The sequence below is a fragment of the Anser cygnoides genome, chromosome 10 (assembly GCF_040182565.1).
Source record: "Anser cygnoides isolate HZ-2024a breed goose chromosome 10, Taihu_goose_T2T_genome, whole genome shotgun sequence".
NCBI classification, from domain to species: Eukaryota; Metazoa; Chordata; class Aves; order Anseriformes; family Anatidae; genus Anser; species Anser cygnoides.
The window spans coordinates 2,247,576-2,264,001 of record NC_089882.1 but is presented as its reverse complement, the minus strand read 5'-3'; the positions used below and the strand labels follow the sequence as shown (position 1 = coordinate 2,264,001).

Below are 16,426 nucleotides of genomic sequence, written 5' to 3'. Positions count from 1 at the left end.
GAAAATTTTAGGGCTGACACCAAGGGGCTGTTTCTTTTCCTCTCTACCTCTGTGCAGCATTAGATTTTTCTAATTAACTCAGGAGTCAGTAGTAATTATTTCCTGTCTAGTCACAGTTTTTACACACAGGCCTCATCCCTAAAATCAGAAAGTCGGTGGAGAATTTGAAGTTTGCCCCAAATTTTCAGTCACTTATTTTAATGTCTAACTGTTGAATGCCTTCTCTCTAGTAGCTCTTCCCTTCTCATCCTGTCTCTCTCACCTCCCCGGTTTCCACCAGGGAAAATTTCTGGGAAATTAACAGAAGAGAGAAGGAAAGGTTTGGGCTTGCAAAACTTCTTGTCCATTGCAAAAACACAGCACCCCAAAACTCCAGACTTCCCAAAGGAAGTCACAACAAATTTCCCAGGGGCTTTGTGAAGGCGCGAGCATGTCCGAGGCAGAGCCACGTCCCGCAATAAGACGCAGCCCTCCCGGTTTGCCGGCCTGGGTCTTCCCGGAGCCCTCGGCTCGCCGCCGGCCCGGCCGAGGGGCGCCTCCGAAGCCCGCGGGAACCGGGCAGCACCCGAGGCGGGGGCCGGGCAGGACCGGCCCTGGGCGCCGGCTGCCGGGCCGAGGGGTGCCGGCGGCGGGGAGCGGCGCCCAGCCGCAGGAGGAAGGATGCCGGTACCGGAGGGAGGGCGACCGCCCGGCGGCTGTCAGCACCGGGGAAAAGATGCCCGGCTGCTGAGAGCCGTGCCCGCAGAGCCGCGCACTTACCGGCGTTGCTCATCTTCCACCGCAACTTCGCCTGCCGCCTGCTCACAGCATGGTCCCGGGGGCCGCCGCCTTCGCCCCTGGCGGACGCGCCGGCGCTGGAGCCCCTCTGGGGCCACGGGCACGGAGCCGGCGGGGCGGGCGGCAGCGGAGCCGGCTCGGGGCGGTCAGCGCCGCGCCTCCGCCCTGCCCCGCGCGCGGCCCGGCGGGGGCGGGGGCGGCGGGGCCCCGTACGGCCGGCTGCGCGCGGGGCGGGTCCGCGCGGGGCGGGGACCACCCCCCGGCCCCAGCGGTGGGGCAGGGGACGCTCGCGGGTGCCTGAGGGCGCGGCACTTTAACGGCGCGGCGGCTGCCCTCGCCCTGCCCGTCTTCCTCCTGCCCCCGCCTCGTGTTCCCCACCTCCCTTTCCGCCCCCTCCGCGCCTCTTCGCACCCCCCCCCTTGCCCCTCCAACCCCTTCCTTCTCCTTCCCCCTCCCTTCCCTCCGTCTCCTCGCCCGCCTTCCCTCGCTCCTCGCTCTTTCCCCCGTCTCCAGCTGCTTTTTCCCATTGGCCCTTCCTCCCCTTCGCCCCCATCCCTCTCTCCGTTCCCGGGACCGGACCGGGGCCGCGCCCCACGCAGCCGCCCCCAGCACCTGCCGCTGGAGCCGCCGCAGCGGTGCCTGGGAGCGGCGGAGCCACGGACCGTGCTAGCTTGGAGCGGCTGCAGGCAGCACCAGGCTGCCGTCTTTTTCCCCTCTCCTGTAAAACAGCTCTCGGCTCGCTGACGTTAACGCGGGCATCCTGTGTCTGGGCGCTTCTCCCCGCTGTCGGGCTAGCAGCGGCGCTAGCCCCCAGACAAGGTTGGATCGCCCCCTTCCTCGCACTAGAGGCGTGGTACACCCCTGCTTCCTTTCCCAACGAAGGTGGCATTGCTGGCACAATAAAGCAAAGCTTTGCAAAACCCCTACCCCGGCAGAGGAACCCCTGGAGGGCTGAGCTGCCCCAAGGGAAGGCGAGGGAAAGGCCGTTCCCTCCGGGCAGGACGGACGCTTGGGGCCACCCCAGAGCCCCTCAGGCCAGCAGCTGGGCAGCAGCGTGCTGCAGTGCCTGGAGAGTCCAGGCTGCTGCGTGCATGAAGCTGTCGGGTCATGCCTAGGCATCCTGCATCCCATATAAATCAGGACCGTTGCTGACACCACCCAGAGCAACTTGGTTTTAGGTGCTGTTAGCTTTGCTTTGGCAAGTACCTAAAAAGTAACTAATCATCCTGCTGGCAGGTGCTCTATAGTATAGCCAAAGTTCTGGTGGGCTTGAGTCTCTCCCGCTGAGGCTGGTATTTGGGGATGACTGGTTTTGATCTATAGGAGATCATGGTTGTATCGCTACACCTCTAAGCGTTTGAAATCCTGTATGGTACTGAAGATGCATAAATTCACAGTAGCAACTCTTTCATTACTTCTCTGAGTTAGATAAGGAGACAGAAAGGCCGGGGTCTTTACATCCTTGTGGCACAGCATGCCTGGCATGTGCCCAGCTGCATGGAATGAAGTGGGTTTCCCTGGCCCACTTAACACTAGTAGTCATATGGATTTCTGCTGTCTTCATGTACTGGTTCCTCATTGATTCCTCCCACCTGCATGCAGCCTTGATGCCTGTGCCAGTCAACGCAAGTAATGAATGACAATTGCATACGGTGAAGCAGCTTCAGGAGCACAGATTTATGGTGTTGCAATGTATGAAAAAAAGTTTATATGAAACAATGGAAAAGAAACCACAAGTAGGAAAAAAAAAAAAAAAACAGCAAGCACAGTACAGATGATTTGGAAAAATTGTCTGTTTCCCAGGAGAATAGCTTTTCTGTTATATGTCTGAAAAATAATGCACTGCAGGAGGGGGCATTAGGAAGGAAAGAAACATGTTTTCATAGAACTAAGAATGAGAGCTGTAGAACTGGGGGATTTTCCTAAGAACCTGAAAAAACATAGTCTAAGTAGCAAAGTTTTCTCATACCTAGGGCTAGATACATAATGGAAAATGTTGGTAGCTAAACAAAACATTTGGAAAAAATATATATATATATCTGCAGATAAACCAGGTGATCTTATAGTTGCTGTGCTATTTCTAATCTATACTTCACTCCAAATCCTTTTTGGTCTGCTATAGGGCAAAGAGCAATGATGTTTCATAGGTTTAGATCAAAACCCCCAGTCTGTGGACAACTTGTTGGAGCAAAGAATTAATTTTCTCTCTCTCACGTTATCTGTGAAAGGAGCTGAACCCTAGACTTCATGACAACGAGACAACTCCCACTTCTGGTGTTATGTCAGTAGCTCAGAGCCTGGCTGAGGGCACGTATTACCTGTCCTTAGTTCCATGACCCAGATCTTGAAAGGGCCAAGCGCTTCTCACGAGTTGCTGGCTGGCTGTTCTCAAGTCTGCCTTCTGCCACAAAGGGCAGGGTTCCTGGGTACCTCCAGGAGTCACTGACTCCTCTCTCTCAGTCAGATCTGATTGGTTTGTACTTTGAATTGGTTTGTGTTGGTTAAAAATGCAACATATACACTGCTAAGATACTGCACTGTACATCAAGGAATGTATCCTTGAGCAGTTCTGAGTAATGTGCGGCCCTAAGGCCTCTTGATGGGCAGTTAAGCTACAATTTGGGTGCAATAGGGAAAAAGAAACAAAGGTAGTGATCATTACCTTTAAAAAAACTAAAGTATATTTACTAAGCAAAAGGCTTATATTCTCTTCATTGTCAGTCTAAAAGACAATCCAGGGTGTAATTTCTTGTACTAACTTGTACTAACAGAATGAAAAGCTTTAGTATCTCTATATCTAAATGCAAGTCATAGCCATAAAAGATCTGCTTGAAATTTATCACTTTATCCTCTATCCCTCTTCAAAAATAATGGGAAATGATCTGTATTACAATTGGAAGGTGAACAAATGTGAATATATTCAGGAGATGCTGAATGGTCAAATTTAACTTCTGCAACCAGAGGAGGAAGCACGACTTTTGCAAGCATGTATATTTTTGCTTGTGTTTTGCAAGCAAGGAATAGTACTGAAGAACTGGAGGCCACATCATGGAAAATGCTCCTTGCAGCAGGTAGAGTCCAGCACAGAGGAATCCTCTTCCTCAGGGAGAATCCATGGCTTAATTGACTAGAAGTGAAATTGACACATCTATTTTCATTACTCAATTACTGAAATGGTAATGAAATATGTTTTTTGAATAATTCCAACTATTTTTTAATAAGATGACTTTTAGCAAAGGATTTCCTTCAAAATATAATCAAACTATCCATTTAATGTTTGATGAATTTTTAAACTCTTTCTAGGCTTGTAGGTCCCTATCCAGTAGGTTATTTATGTATGTGCTTAAATCTGCGCAAGTGGATAATCCATTTAAAGCAGGTCTACTCTATATACTTACATGCCCTGGTAGATTAGAGTTGTCTAGCATGTTGGAATCTTATTTTATATCATTGAAACAAACTAGCACTCTACTTGCCATTTTAATGAAGATCTAGAGACTCTTTCTATCAGACTACACTACTTACGCATCCTAATTGTTATTTTTCTGCCTATGTAGAGATCTTCTTCAAGATGAGGTCTGCTTCATCAAAGCTGTATTTCAGAACATTTTTCATCATCTTTCACTGGAGGTTGACCCCCAAATCACACAGAACTTAACCTGCTACTTCCTCCTAGGAACAATTTCAGAAACTGACATTACCTTATAAATCTTTACATTAATCTGGTATTAGTTGCCCAAGAAATCACGCTTTCATGTTATTTTGATATTTCCTGGTGCATTCTATCAGGTAGTACACCACCTGGGAAACCATGGGACAGGGAGAATCAGTCCAACAGCACTCATTACTGTTGGTGGTCTGGCAAAGCCCAAGTGTGTAGATTCAAAGGACACAATATATAGGACAGTTAATTGCTTGTGTTTGTTTTTGTGTGTCTAGACTACCTGAAAAGCTTACTATATGGGGGAAAGTCTCTTATATGGGCATGGATTAATGCTGGTCAGGTCTGCTTTAGCATTATTGTACGTAAGCACAATATATACAATATACATTGTATATATACAATATAAAAAATATATGTATGTGAGCAGTTACTCGAGGGAAAAATGGTGCTGTGTGTTACATAAAGTGAGATCACTCACTAAAGCAAGATGGAATAGTAAATACAGGCCAATAACCAGATGCATTCCTTGCATAAAATGAAATTTAAAATGTGGCAGCTGTGATGAGCTGAATATTTTAATAGCCACCCAAGGTAAATACTGGTAAGTAAAGACTTATTGGATATTTGTCTTTAGAATGGAATAGCACTAGGGGGCTGTTGCAGAGTGATGTCATTGCTGCCTGATGACAAATTCCCATGGCTGCGGTATTTTGTATGCTCTGCAGAGACTAGCGCGTAATGTTTCCTCCACTCTTGGTTTCTTTCTCCTCTCTGCTCAAAAGCCTGACTGACACCAGGAGGCTTAGAACCAGAATAGTAGGGTGTGCTGTACACCAAACCAAGAGCCTGTCAGATGTGTCACAGCCTTGGTCTTGAAGAATTTAAATCCTAAACAAAACCAAGAGAAGGCAAATGAAGGCAAGCACAAAGGCAGGAAGAGGAAGAGAAGAATGGGAGAGTTATAGGTAGAAGTTGAGGAATATTCTTTCCTGCATCTAGGCAGATTGCTACTTGGTTTTGTAGCATATCTCTTTGCAGTACATATTTTTGCAAAAAGAAAAAGGGGATAACAATATCCAGTTATTTATGAATAGCATTGAAAACATGCTGTCCATTATCTGAGTAAGAGAGCTCATGACAAACTGCTGGAGATAATATATTTTGAAGAATGGTTGATGTACACAGACCCCATAACGCTTTAGGGGAGGATGGAAGGACTGTGGATAGAGAAGTCTCCCAGGAATGAGAGAGAGAAATAAAGCTGTGAAATTATCTAAATATGTCTTTGACTCTAGCTTAAGCAAATGAGCATCTGATTCTTTCAGTTTTTTTCTTCCTTCCTTCCTTCCTTCCTTCCTTCCTTTCTTTCTTTATTTATTTATTTCAGAAAAGGGCCCCTAGCAAGAACACCAGTCTTCTCAGGAAGGTTTATGTGCTTCCACTACGGTTCATGGTGTCATCAAGGTTCCTGTTATATACCAAGTTTCTAAAATTTCTGTTGCTTAGTATTTTGGTAAAAAAGGAATATTTGTAGGCAATGGTACAAAATCTGAGAGCTTACAAAATGCCACAGCTGGGTCCATCCATTCCTCGATGTCATGGAGATTTTCTTTCCTTCTCAACTGCCCAGATGCCTAGTTCTCAAATCCTTGCTCAGTTTTGATTCATGTCTTACCCAAGCAAAGCTTTCTTTGACTTAACTTAGCTTGAGCAACTCATGTCTTGACATGTCCAGAAACACATTTATCCTTACTCAGTGGGACATGATTATTTTGCACTCCAAAAGCATGCAGTACCTGTATTTGCAATATGCAGCTAAGGTCACTGGGCCTGTTCAGCCTGGAGAAGAGGAGGCTGAGGGGGGACCTCATCGCAGTCTACAACTTCCTCACGAGGGGGAGTGGAGAGGAAGGTGACCTATTCTCTGTTATCACCAGTGATAAGACCCGCGGGAACGGTGTTAAGCTGAGGCAGGGGAAGTTTCGGCTGGACATCAGGAAGAGGTTCTTCACTGAGAGGGTGGTCACGCACTGGAACAGGCTCCCTAGTGAAGTAGTCACTGCACCAAGCCTGTCTGAATTTACGAAGCAATTGGACTGTGCACTTAGTCACATGGTCTAAAATTTTGGGCAGACCTGTGTGGTGCCAGGAGTTGGACTTGATGATCCTTATGGGTCCCTTCCAACTTGGGATATTCTATGATTCTATGTCAGTAGAGCTCATGAGTTCTGCAGACAACAAGCAGAACAGAAGCTAAAAATACACTTGTGTGGATTTACCTACTGCAGTCAGCCTTGTTTTCCTCCAGCCTTTCACCTCCTCCCAAATGCTGTTACATAAACCACTGGAGGAAATAACTTCGCAGAGAACCAAACCATGGACTGGGAGAGGAAGGATTGCAGATGGCTGCTTCAGGCATCAGTCGAAGTAAACCTGAAGGTTAAGTCAGGAGCAATGCCACTGAGGGTCAAACATGCGGGTATAAAACTGGTGTCAATTAAAGAAAATTGGGCACTGAATCAAAAAGACTGTCTTGGCACAAACAATGTCAACAGGAGTTCTAGCTTCATTGGGACCAGAGTTGAATTTCACTCCTGGAGGTCAGCAAACACACACACTAAATTTCATCTGAAAAAGGAAAAAATAAATAAATAAATATCGAGATGATGGATAAATTATAACTGGTTTCCTGTTTGATGGGACCATGCGTTTGACACCCCCAATATATGCAAGTCTCCCTCAGCAGTGAATCACCAAGAGAAAAAGCTACAGCAACAATGATTGTTGCTACTTCAGAGCATTGTTTTGAACCACAACAATTAATGACATGCCTCATTTTTATCAGGGCCATATTCTGGGTGCAATGTGCCATGTGAAAGGTACATATAGGGAGGAAGCCAAACGCCCATTTCCTCTTAGTATTTGGGTTTGTTTTGGTCTCACTCCAGGGTCAGTCTCCCTCTAGGCCCCTTCTACCTCCAGTCACTCCCTTACCTCTGCAACCCACTTATCGCTGGGGCCTTTTTGGCTATGAAACCCAGCCTGCATTGATTAGCGCAGCCACTGACCCAGAGCGGGCTGGCAGCTGCGTTCTCCATTTCCTGCCCAGGCATCTGCTGCCTGATTGGAGGAAAATCATTCTTAAACCTTCTTCAAAACAGGAAACTTCTCTTCTCCCTGCTTCCTGCGGTACAGGAACCGTCTCCACAGCAACTCCTGGACAAAGAGGGCTCGTATTAACCACCGGGGTGCCATAACAGATACAGCAGGAGGCTGTAATTCAAGCCATAATCCTACCCCAAAGGCTGGAATCTGCCTCTCTGTTCACCACTGCTCCCACCACCTCTGCACCCACACTGCTGCCTTGTTAAATGGTCTGGAGGTTAATTAGCAGATGATAATCCTTTCCATCAGAAGCATTTGTAAACGCTTTTCATCTTCATGACTAAATGTTGATCCTGTGTTGGCAGCTCCTGGAAAAATTTTACAATATGCTCTTTCCATCTTATTGGAGAGGCAACTGAATCTTACAACATTGTCACCCTCTCAGGTGTTTTGCAGGATGTATCTTAACATTATGCAGTCCATTTTTTAAAAAGTGACAAATTCTTGTATCCCATGAGCATTTTATGGCTAAGAAGTATTGTCATCTTGTGCTTTGCTCATTGAGTATTTTCCCTATTATGATCAGACTTAGAGAAGTCCGAAGTTGAGCTTTCAGAAAATCATTTGTAGTTTGAATGCAGCGAGAAAACTACACCTATACTTATATTTGTGATTTTACATCAGGGAAGGACCATTGCTAGCAGAGACAGTTGAGCCTACCTGAAATGAGTATTAACTTCTGCAATTCTGTATTTGTACAGACAGTCACAAATTTGCTTTAAAGTTCAGATTTGGTGGGTTCTTTCAAAAGAGCACACAGGTCAGCTGTATCTGATAGGGAGTTAAAGCGTAGTTCACAGAATAAAAGCAAGTGCAATAGATGAGAATGGTAAACAGTGGGAAGTCTTTGTTCTTATTTTTTGGTTTTGAACACAAATTCTGCCTCCCCACCTTTTCACAGCAAATGCAATGCAACAGAGTTGTCCCAGTCTGCTCTACCCATAAAACTGAGCCATTTGGATATTCAAGTAGTTTTTCCAGTGTTCAGGCTTAAGAAAAACAAACAAACAAACAAACAAACAAACAAACCAAACAAACAACAGTAGTATACAGCAATATTCAAAAGTTATCCCTTCCTTTGCATTCAGGTCCTTTCTCACCAAATACTGAAAGTAGAGTACTACAGGGGAGGATTCCTCAGACTATCCAATTTCCTTCCAGCAAGCTATGCTGTTGATACTATAGAATGGCTGCCTTCAAAACCTACCCTGATTATTTCATATATGTTTGTACCTACAGTGATATGCTGTGTTACTGACCACAGGGGAAGCTGTTATGTACCGGGTTATGTCTGCTGTAATCCAGGCTGCCTGAATGCCCTTGCCACTAGTGGGTAGAGAAGCCTTACAGCAGAAGGGTTTCTCATGAAATTTCCTCTAATTTTCATACACACAGAAGCAAGTGTATCCTTTAACTAGAAGTTATTTTTATTTTAAGGGTAGAAGAAAAGTTTGCTGAGACAACCAATTTGTTTTGCTATATTGACTGACCTGGGTCATAAACAGACAAGCTCACCTTCAGCGCCCTCACCAGATACAGTGAAGTATGTTTTAAGCCAAATACAAGTTATAAATGTAAGGAGAACTAGTTAGACACAAGACATCTATTAAAGTGTTTCCAGTTCAACATTGTTTCTGTGACTTGTTCTTTGGGGAGAAAGCCTAAACCTAGCTCTTAAAACTTGAGGTTATGAGGTACTGCACGAGGAAAGGTAATGTAAAGTTATGTGATCAGATTATGGAACAATTTTTCTCAGTGGCCCAAATTACAGGACTGCTTGTGATATATCTACCACCTGGAGGCAGCTCTGCTGGGAGCCGAAACTGACGTGAAGAAGTTCTGTAATGCCAAAAATTTCATTTTGGTCTTATCCTGAGCATTGCTCTCCATCTTCAGTCTCTCTTGTAGGCAGCCAAGACTTTTTTTTGTATGCGTCCATGTCTAGAGCAGGCCAAGTAGCTCCCAGCTCCCAGGGTGTTATTGCTTGGCCTGGCTGCAGTCAAAGTGCTTCAAGTGGAAGCACATGTGAGGAAGGGTGTGAGGCATTCCTGCAATGCTAACTCACTTCTCATTGAACCAGACAAAACTTTTTCAGCTTGCTCTTGGCCATTGGCATGTATGTGGGAAGCCCCACCAACACTGGGCACAGTTTGCTGGGTAAGCAACACAGGATGCATGAAAGCCTTATGGAGCCAATGCACTCAGATATGTTCTTTGTCTGGATCATTAGCACTCAAATCTCTCCCTTCTGCCTGGCATGGCTTTGCCTATAAGCAAGCATATCTAAAGCATTTCAGCTATGCAAGGATGAAAATATCCCATATGATCTCATTGCAGTTCAGGAGCTGTTCTCAGTAATAATAGGATCACGAACATATAAGGCTTGGAAGGATCACCAAGGCTTGACTCAGTTCAGTCATCCCCCTGTGCCCAGTTATCTGTCGAAGGTTTACCTAAATTGTTTTTGACTGATCACACATTTTTGTCTGTGGTTTAGTTTACAAGTGTTCCATGTAGGTGGTATCTTGTACAGTGAACCAAAGGGTGAATTAGAAGAGGCTGCCCAAGATTAGCCTGGGATGTCCACAGAGGACTGGTGACACATAATGCATCTTGGGTCAGTTCAGCTCCCAGGTGGGACCCAGAGGTTTTACCAAAGGCAGCAGATGGGAAGAGCAAACACAGCAGGCAAAATCCTATTTCCTTTATCATTCTTAATTTCAACATCTGGTCCAGACTTCACAAGGACTTCTCTGTGGAAAGTATCTGAGCAGTTTGCTTCTTAGGAGCACTTCTTTGTTGTTCTGTAGGCACAATTACCATATAAATGCTACTGCTGAATGAATGAGCCCCCAGTCATATATTTTGAACATTTTTAGCATCACTGAAGGAAAGATACACAAAACATGGAAGTGGAGGTACACCAGTTTTGTCAAAGTAGAGTAAAAACATCTTCTTTCTCACTTCTGGCAGTACTTTTTTGTCAGAAGCATTGAGCCCTGGAATTAATGAAACTTGGCTTCTCATAAATTTGTATCACAGTTGCCTTTCAAGTCAGAGGTAATAAGAAGTTTGATTTAGAACTTTTCTTTGCACCTGGGCTGGGCTGTTAAACATAAAAACATTCTGAATTCCTTGTTGTTTGATAAAGCATGGACACACTGCAACTTCTCCCATACTTTATTTTCTTCTATATGCCAGTCCCAGATTCATGTCTTCAGTGACACGCTATCAAAAGAAGAGGAGAAAAGTCCAGCTGAAAGAATTTTAATATGGAGGACTCACGTGACAAGACACAATAAATTTGTATGCTGGATGGTAGTACTTATGATACCTCTAAAGCTGGGTCAGAAATCTGAGAGCCCACTTTTGATCCAAGCAGAGAAAAAGAGGGACACAATTTATTCAAGTGACAATAAAGAAGCCTTTAATTTGCTTAAGTGGTTTGATTTATAAGGAGAGATATGAAACACTAACACCTCATTATTGATATGCCTGTGAAGCAGTTGGTCTTTACCTGCACCCTGTTCTCATATCCATTAATGTAATTGATTCTAATAATGGAGACAGCTTCATCGTCTCTATCTCTTCACAGTGCTTTAATCAGGAGTCTCCACTGTATTCCCAAATGTTCCTGCCCTGCACTGTTTTATAGGGTTTTTTTTCTCTTTTACTTGGCTGTTTTTTCAGAGCTATGGAGCACCCACTAGCTCATATATTTTCAATGTGGTTAAAAGTACTCTGCATTCCTAAAGTTAGGATATTTGCACTTTTTTTTTTTTTTTTTTTTTTTTTTTTTTTTTCAGGAAGCTAGACAATATTTTACCTGCATTTCTATCACTTCAGGGCACCTTTTGCTATGTCTGAACCAGACCATTTTCACAATCACTCAGACAACATCTTTTATATGCCTTAGTTTAAGCAATAGTGATGGAACCAGTTATGTGTCAGTGTGGTTTTAGCCCATTACTTCTAGATCATTACAACACAGATAGAGTGGCCTCTTTGCTTCTTGCAGTGCTCTGCACACCTCTTTACTGAAGCCATTACAGTTTAAGTCAGGCTAGTTCTGGGACATTTTTCATCACTCCATATTTTCTAAATGTCCTTCCTACCATAATGAAGCACTCTTCAAAGTCTTGTGAAGTGCTGTGATTTCAGCATACTGAACACTTAGGAAATTAACTGGGCAAAGAAAAACAAACGACTTTGTTCTAACTTGTTCTCTTCTTTGGGCACTGGTTTGTGGGAGAAGATTTTTAATCCATTTTTGGAAGATCCTTTTGAGCACTGTTATAGAAGGACTCAGAGAACAAGTGAGAGGTCTACAGCCCGTAGTTTATCATGTCCTTACACATCCACAAGGCCATCCTGGACCCTGAGAGCTGATAGGCTGCTTGCATTAAACCAGAGAAAGGTTTGGGTTTTGGCTTTGGCTGGACTATGGACCTGATGTAGTCTACAGAGAATAGTGGCTACAGAGAATACACATAAAAATGGTGGCTTCAGAGAAGTAGCTCCTTCATCCTCCAAACCAGAAACTTTCTGGAGGGCAGTCTGCCAGGAGCCCTCCAGCAATATTGCTCTGACTACTCTGAATGGCGTGGACACAGCCTGTCTCTGCCCATGTACCCATCTTTGTCTGACCATTCTACTAGCCAGTTATTTACAGAAGCCAGATAAACAAGTGGGTTTTTAGATTCTGTTCTCCATGGATAGCTTTGATGACATTCATCCATGAGGAAGGAAAACTGTCTGACCACGAGACAAAAATACACTGTATAGTACTAAAGATCTGAGCAGCACAAGACCTGAGTGACTTCCAGTGAGCAGGGGAAAAAAAAAATCAAATAAAAAACATGTTTTTCACAGCAGACTTCAAACATCCTCCGTTTTTCAGTGAAAAAGTGACCCACTTGTTTATGGCTTTTTAAAAAGATATTATTTTTTTGTGTGTTTTGCCAACAGCTGATAAATATTCTTGTGGATGAACTTTCAAAGAAAAACATGTTTTTCAGTCTCTACCAGCCTTTAACTTCCTTGCTTTACACAATCACAAGAGAGAGTGAGCAGTGAGGAAGGAGGGGGTAGTTGTGCCTTTTACCATAGCTCTTTTTTTTCTTTTTTTCCTAGATCTGCTTTTGTTTACAGACGTAAGACAAGGTAAAATACATTTTCCTTCATTAAGAAAGGAAACCACAGACAGATACTTTTTCTGCCAGCTTAAAAAAAAATATATATATAAATATATATATATATATACACACACACTTCTGCTCCAACAGTCAAGCTGATGACCTGCATTTCGTTTGTAAATAATGTTTTAAACATGCAAGTATTTTCCAGATTGACATCTGAATGAGTGTTTGTGAGAGCTTCTGGCTTTGGAGAGTAAGTACAAAAATTATGAAGAAACGTTGTAATTAGGGTTTTGTTACAACAATGGTTTTAAACTAAGAGAGGGGAGATTTAGATTAGATATTAGGAAGAAATTCTTTACTCAGAGAGTGGTGAGGCACTAGGACAGGCTGCCCTGAGGAGCGGCCTGGATGGCCTGTCCCTGGATGCCCCATCCCTGGAGGGGTGTCCAAGGCCAGGCTGGCTGGGGCTTTGAGCAACCCGGTCTGGTGGAAGGTGTCCCTGCCTATGGCAGGATTTGGATCTGGATGAGCTTCAGGGTCCCTTCCAACCCAAACCATGCTATGGTTCTATGATGTTCTTATAAGTATTGGTTTGTCTGTGCAAATCCATAATCTAATTCTAAATTCAGAAATGGCTCTGAAGTTACCATCTTAGAGAAAGCAGAGGAACTGGATAGTATTAGCTTATGTATATTGCATTTTTTGTGGATTACACTTCTAACAGAGTAACTTGTAACAAACATCTTGGGTCTTATTTAGACAAATGCATGACATCAAGGTGGGCTTTTCTTAATATATATGATGTAGATAAACCAAATGGAACTGTGTTTACAGTTGCTAATTATAGCGGTGCAAGACCTCAGGTCAGAATGACAGTACTGTGCCTGTTCTATAAAATCACTTTACATGTATGTAACTGTACAAACATGTTTTAGTTGAGTGTGTGTGAATTTTTCAGATGCAGTCAGTGGGCCTGAATGCTTTAGAATATTCTAATCTGTTCTTTAATTCTGTGGAGTCCAGTGTGAGGTCATTTGATCTTGGCCTGCAGAAATGATGTCTGCAGCTCTAGTGGCAGCTGTAGGTGCTGTGGATGTTAATGGGTCAAAAATATTTAACTGGGCTTGCAAAAATCTGAAGAATCTGAATTTTAGTAGCCACTTGTAAGTCTCTTTATGGGTGTTTTCCGCTTTACAATTTTTATTTGCAACCTAAATCTACACATTCTATCTAATTAAAATATTTTAACTTCTTGGTGGAGTAATAAGAATGAATAGCAAATTATACGAATTTGGACAGAGCTATGGTTTTGAATTTGACCAAAAAGCCATATGCCTAGATAAGTGATCTTGTTCAGATAAAACATGGGTATTTGGAATTTTTAAAAAGGTAAAAGTGAAATAAAATCTAGGGTCTTAGCAAACCTGTTCATAGTGTAGTAGGTCTTGGTGAAATACAAATACTTGGTCTGGCTTGACAGTCTGTCTTGTGAAACTGAAATACAAAGCAACAGTAGTTTTAATGCATCTTAGAACTGAAGTATTGTGACAAATAGCATTCCCTGTTATTTTTGGGGCAGCTGACACTTATCCCTCCAGTCTTAATGAACGGCATGAAGTTCCATCTCCTTCAGTTGGTCGTTTATGTGATATATTGTGCTGATGTGTTATTAGCTAATAACAGTAATAGCAGTAATAACAAAATGTAAGTGTTGTCAGTGACATGCTGGCCCGGGTGTAATATGCAAGGTGAAAGCTTGCTTTTTAGCTGGGTATTGAAAAAAAAAAATGCATAGAGACTGTTAATGTGGATGCTATTGTGAGTTGCTTCCTATGTAGTTCCACAGTGTGCAGAACATGTCCCTTCTCAGCTGTTTGGGTGCTGTAAAGCTGTGCATGGTGCATCTGACTGATTGAGTGCAATTTCTGAAAGATAGGGGATGAATGCCTGGACAGGTCATTCAGCTCATGACCATCACATTTATTGTACCTTTCCCAAGGATCTGGGAGGCATGTTGGGGATATAACTTTGACAGGCGGACAAATTCTCCAGGTCATGCAGAGTGTGGCTGAGCAGGTCAGTTGGCGTAAGCCCACTGCAGCGTAAGCTGCTCTCTGAGCCATTCAATCTGCTGTTGATTTCAGTGTGCCCATTTTCCCTGAGAAACATTCTGCTTTCTTCTTAATACCTGTTGACTTCCTCCTGTTGAGATGCTTTTGGAAAGGCTGGTGGGGTCTAGACCCATTCCCTAGAGCAGCCTTACATTCAAGTCATGAGCATTTTGGCAGAGATTTCTCCAGCAAAAAAGTCACCAGTGGTACACAGAGATGAACACTCTCTTTCCCTGACCCGGCAGGTGCAGCAGACTGCTTTCTGACACATGCTTCTGATCAAGTAACTGCTGGTGAGCACCACAGGGAAATTATGAGTTAATGTTGCACCTATTTACCTCAGAGTTCTGGGAAAGCAACAGAAGTCTCCTTAACCAAAAACCCAGCACTGCTGTGTAATTATTTCCTTGGAAGAGCAAATTTCCTGTTTTCAGTCTGTCAGAAGAGCTTCCTCACCCCCCTGTGAAGCTTTCACTTTGATGGGCACATCAGACAGTGTTGGCGGCTCCTTGCCTGGGGCTGCCAGCTGCAGTTGCCATGGGGATGGCCGAGGCCCTGGCAGCTGACTCTGCCCGTGTCCCTTGCCCCAGGCACTGCCCCTCAGCTCTGCAGCCCCTGCCCTAGGCTGCCGTGGAGCAAGGGACTGCAACTCCTTCTCAGGCTGTCTGGCAGATGCAGCCTTCCCCTTCACACTGTCGAGGGAGATGCTGTCGGCACTAGCTTGGGCATATAAATACAGCTGCTGTTTATCGCCTTGTTTTTCAAGGAAAGCCTTCGGTACATTCAGAAACACAGGGAATTTCCACTATTTTTCTCAACACTTCCCCCTCCCTTGGCCTTCAGACACACACATTGTGTTGTTTTGACGTAATTTCAAGCAAATATTTTGCCACCAAGAGGCAGTGCAGGGTCACAGAGGTCCTCCAGGCTTGGGCTTTATGCTTTCAGCCCTCTCCAATAAACAATGGCCCTATAATTCATTAAAACTCCCTTTTGATTACTTTTTCCTGTTTCTGATTGTTTTGGAGCAGCAGGGGTGGATTCCACACTCAACAAACTTCTTTTTCCTGCTGCTAAATTTAAATGGCTCAGAACTGAAAGGAGTTGCTAATCTCTTTGACGATAACTCCATCAAATAGAAATTACAACTGTAAACAAGATCTTGGGCTATTTATGAATGCTAAGAGGGAATTGTGACTTGATTTTGTGGAACAGTTTTTATCTCTAGGAATTTTCGTTAACTGTTCTTTTCTTTCCAGACAGAAAACTTCCCCAAATCTTAGTAATTTCTATCTAGGTTACTGTAGCCTCCTCATTTTTAGTGCATTTTTCACTGTCTGCTGCTTCACATCATTAATTCAGCACTCATATGTCTGTCTCTACAGTTTTTCGAAGTGTAGGTTTCTCCTGCATGCAAGTCCCCTGATTTATATGATCTGCCAGCAAACTCCCTTGCCTAGCTGAGTTTCTTGACAATTTGGACATTCCATTCTTTCTTACACCAGGAGTAAACTCCTGAAATTGTTCAACCACCTCCTTCTTCCTTGTAGGCCAGGTATAGATTAATC

General features: G+C 43.9%; 1 protein-coding gene and 1 long non-coding RNA gene across 3 annotated transcripts in view; both read right to left on the bottom strand.

Annotated features, from left to right (window-relative positions):
- Positions 1 to 1,063, bottom strand: part of FGD5 (FYVE, RhoGEF and PH domain containing 5) — a 105,628-nt gene extending 104,565 nt beyond the window's left edge. For both annotated transcript variants that reach the window (XM_048068795.2, XM_048068786.2), the window contains exon 1: positions 760 to 1,063. Coding sequence is in view for 1 of the 2 variants with exons in the window: in XM_048068786.2 (XP_047924743.2) it covers positions 760 to 772 (13 nt within the window). In the remaining variant the exon portion in view is untranslated. The remainder of the gene's footprint in view (positions 1 to 759) is intronic.
- Positions 1,064 to 10,612: 9,549 nt separating this feature from the next.
- LOC106036738 (uncharacterized) lies at positions 10,613 to 15,678 on the bottom strand. The gene is made up of 3 exons (XR_001207603.3): positions 15,197 to 15,678; positions 14,172 to 14,241; positions 10,613 to 10,834 (listed from the first exon to the last, which is right to left on the bottom strand). It is a non-coding gene; the product is annotated as an uncharacterized lncRNA (long non-coding RNA).
- Between the last annotated feature and the right edge of the window lie 748 nt (positions 15,679 to 16,426).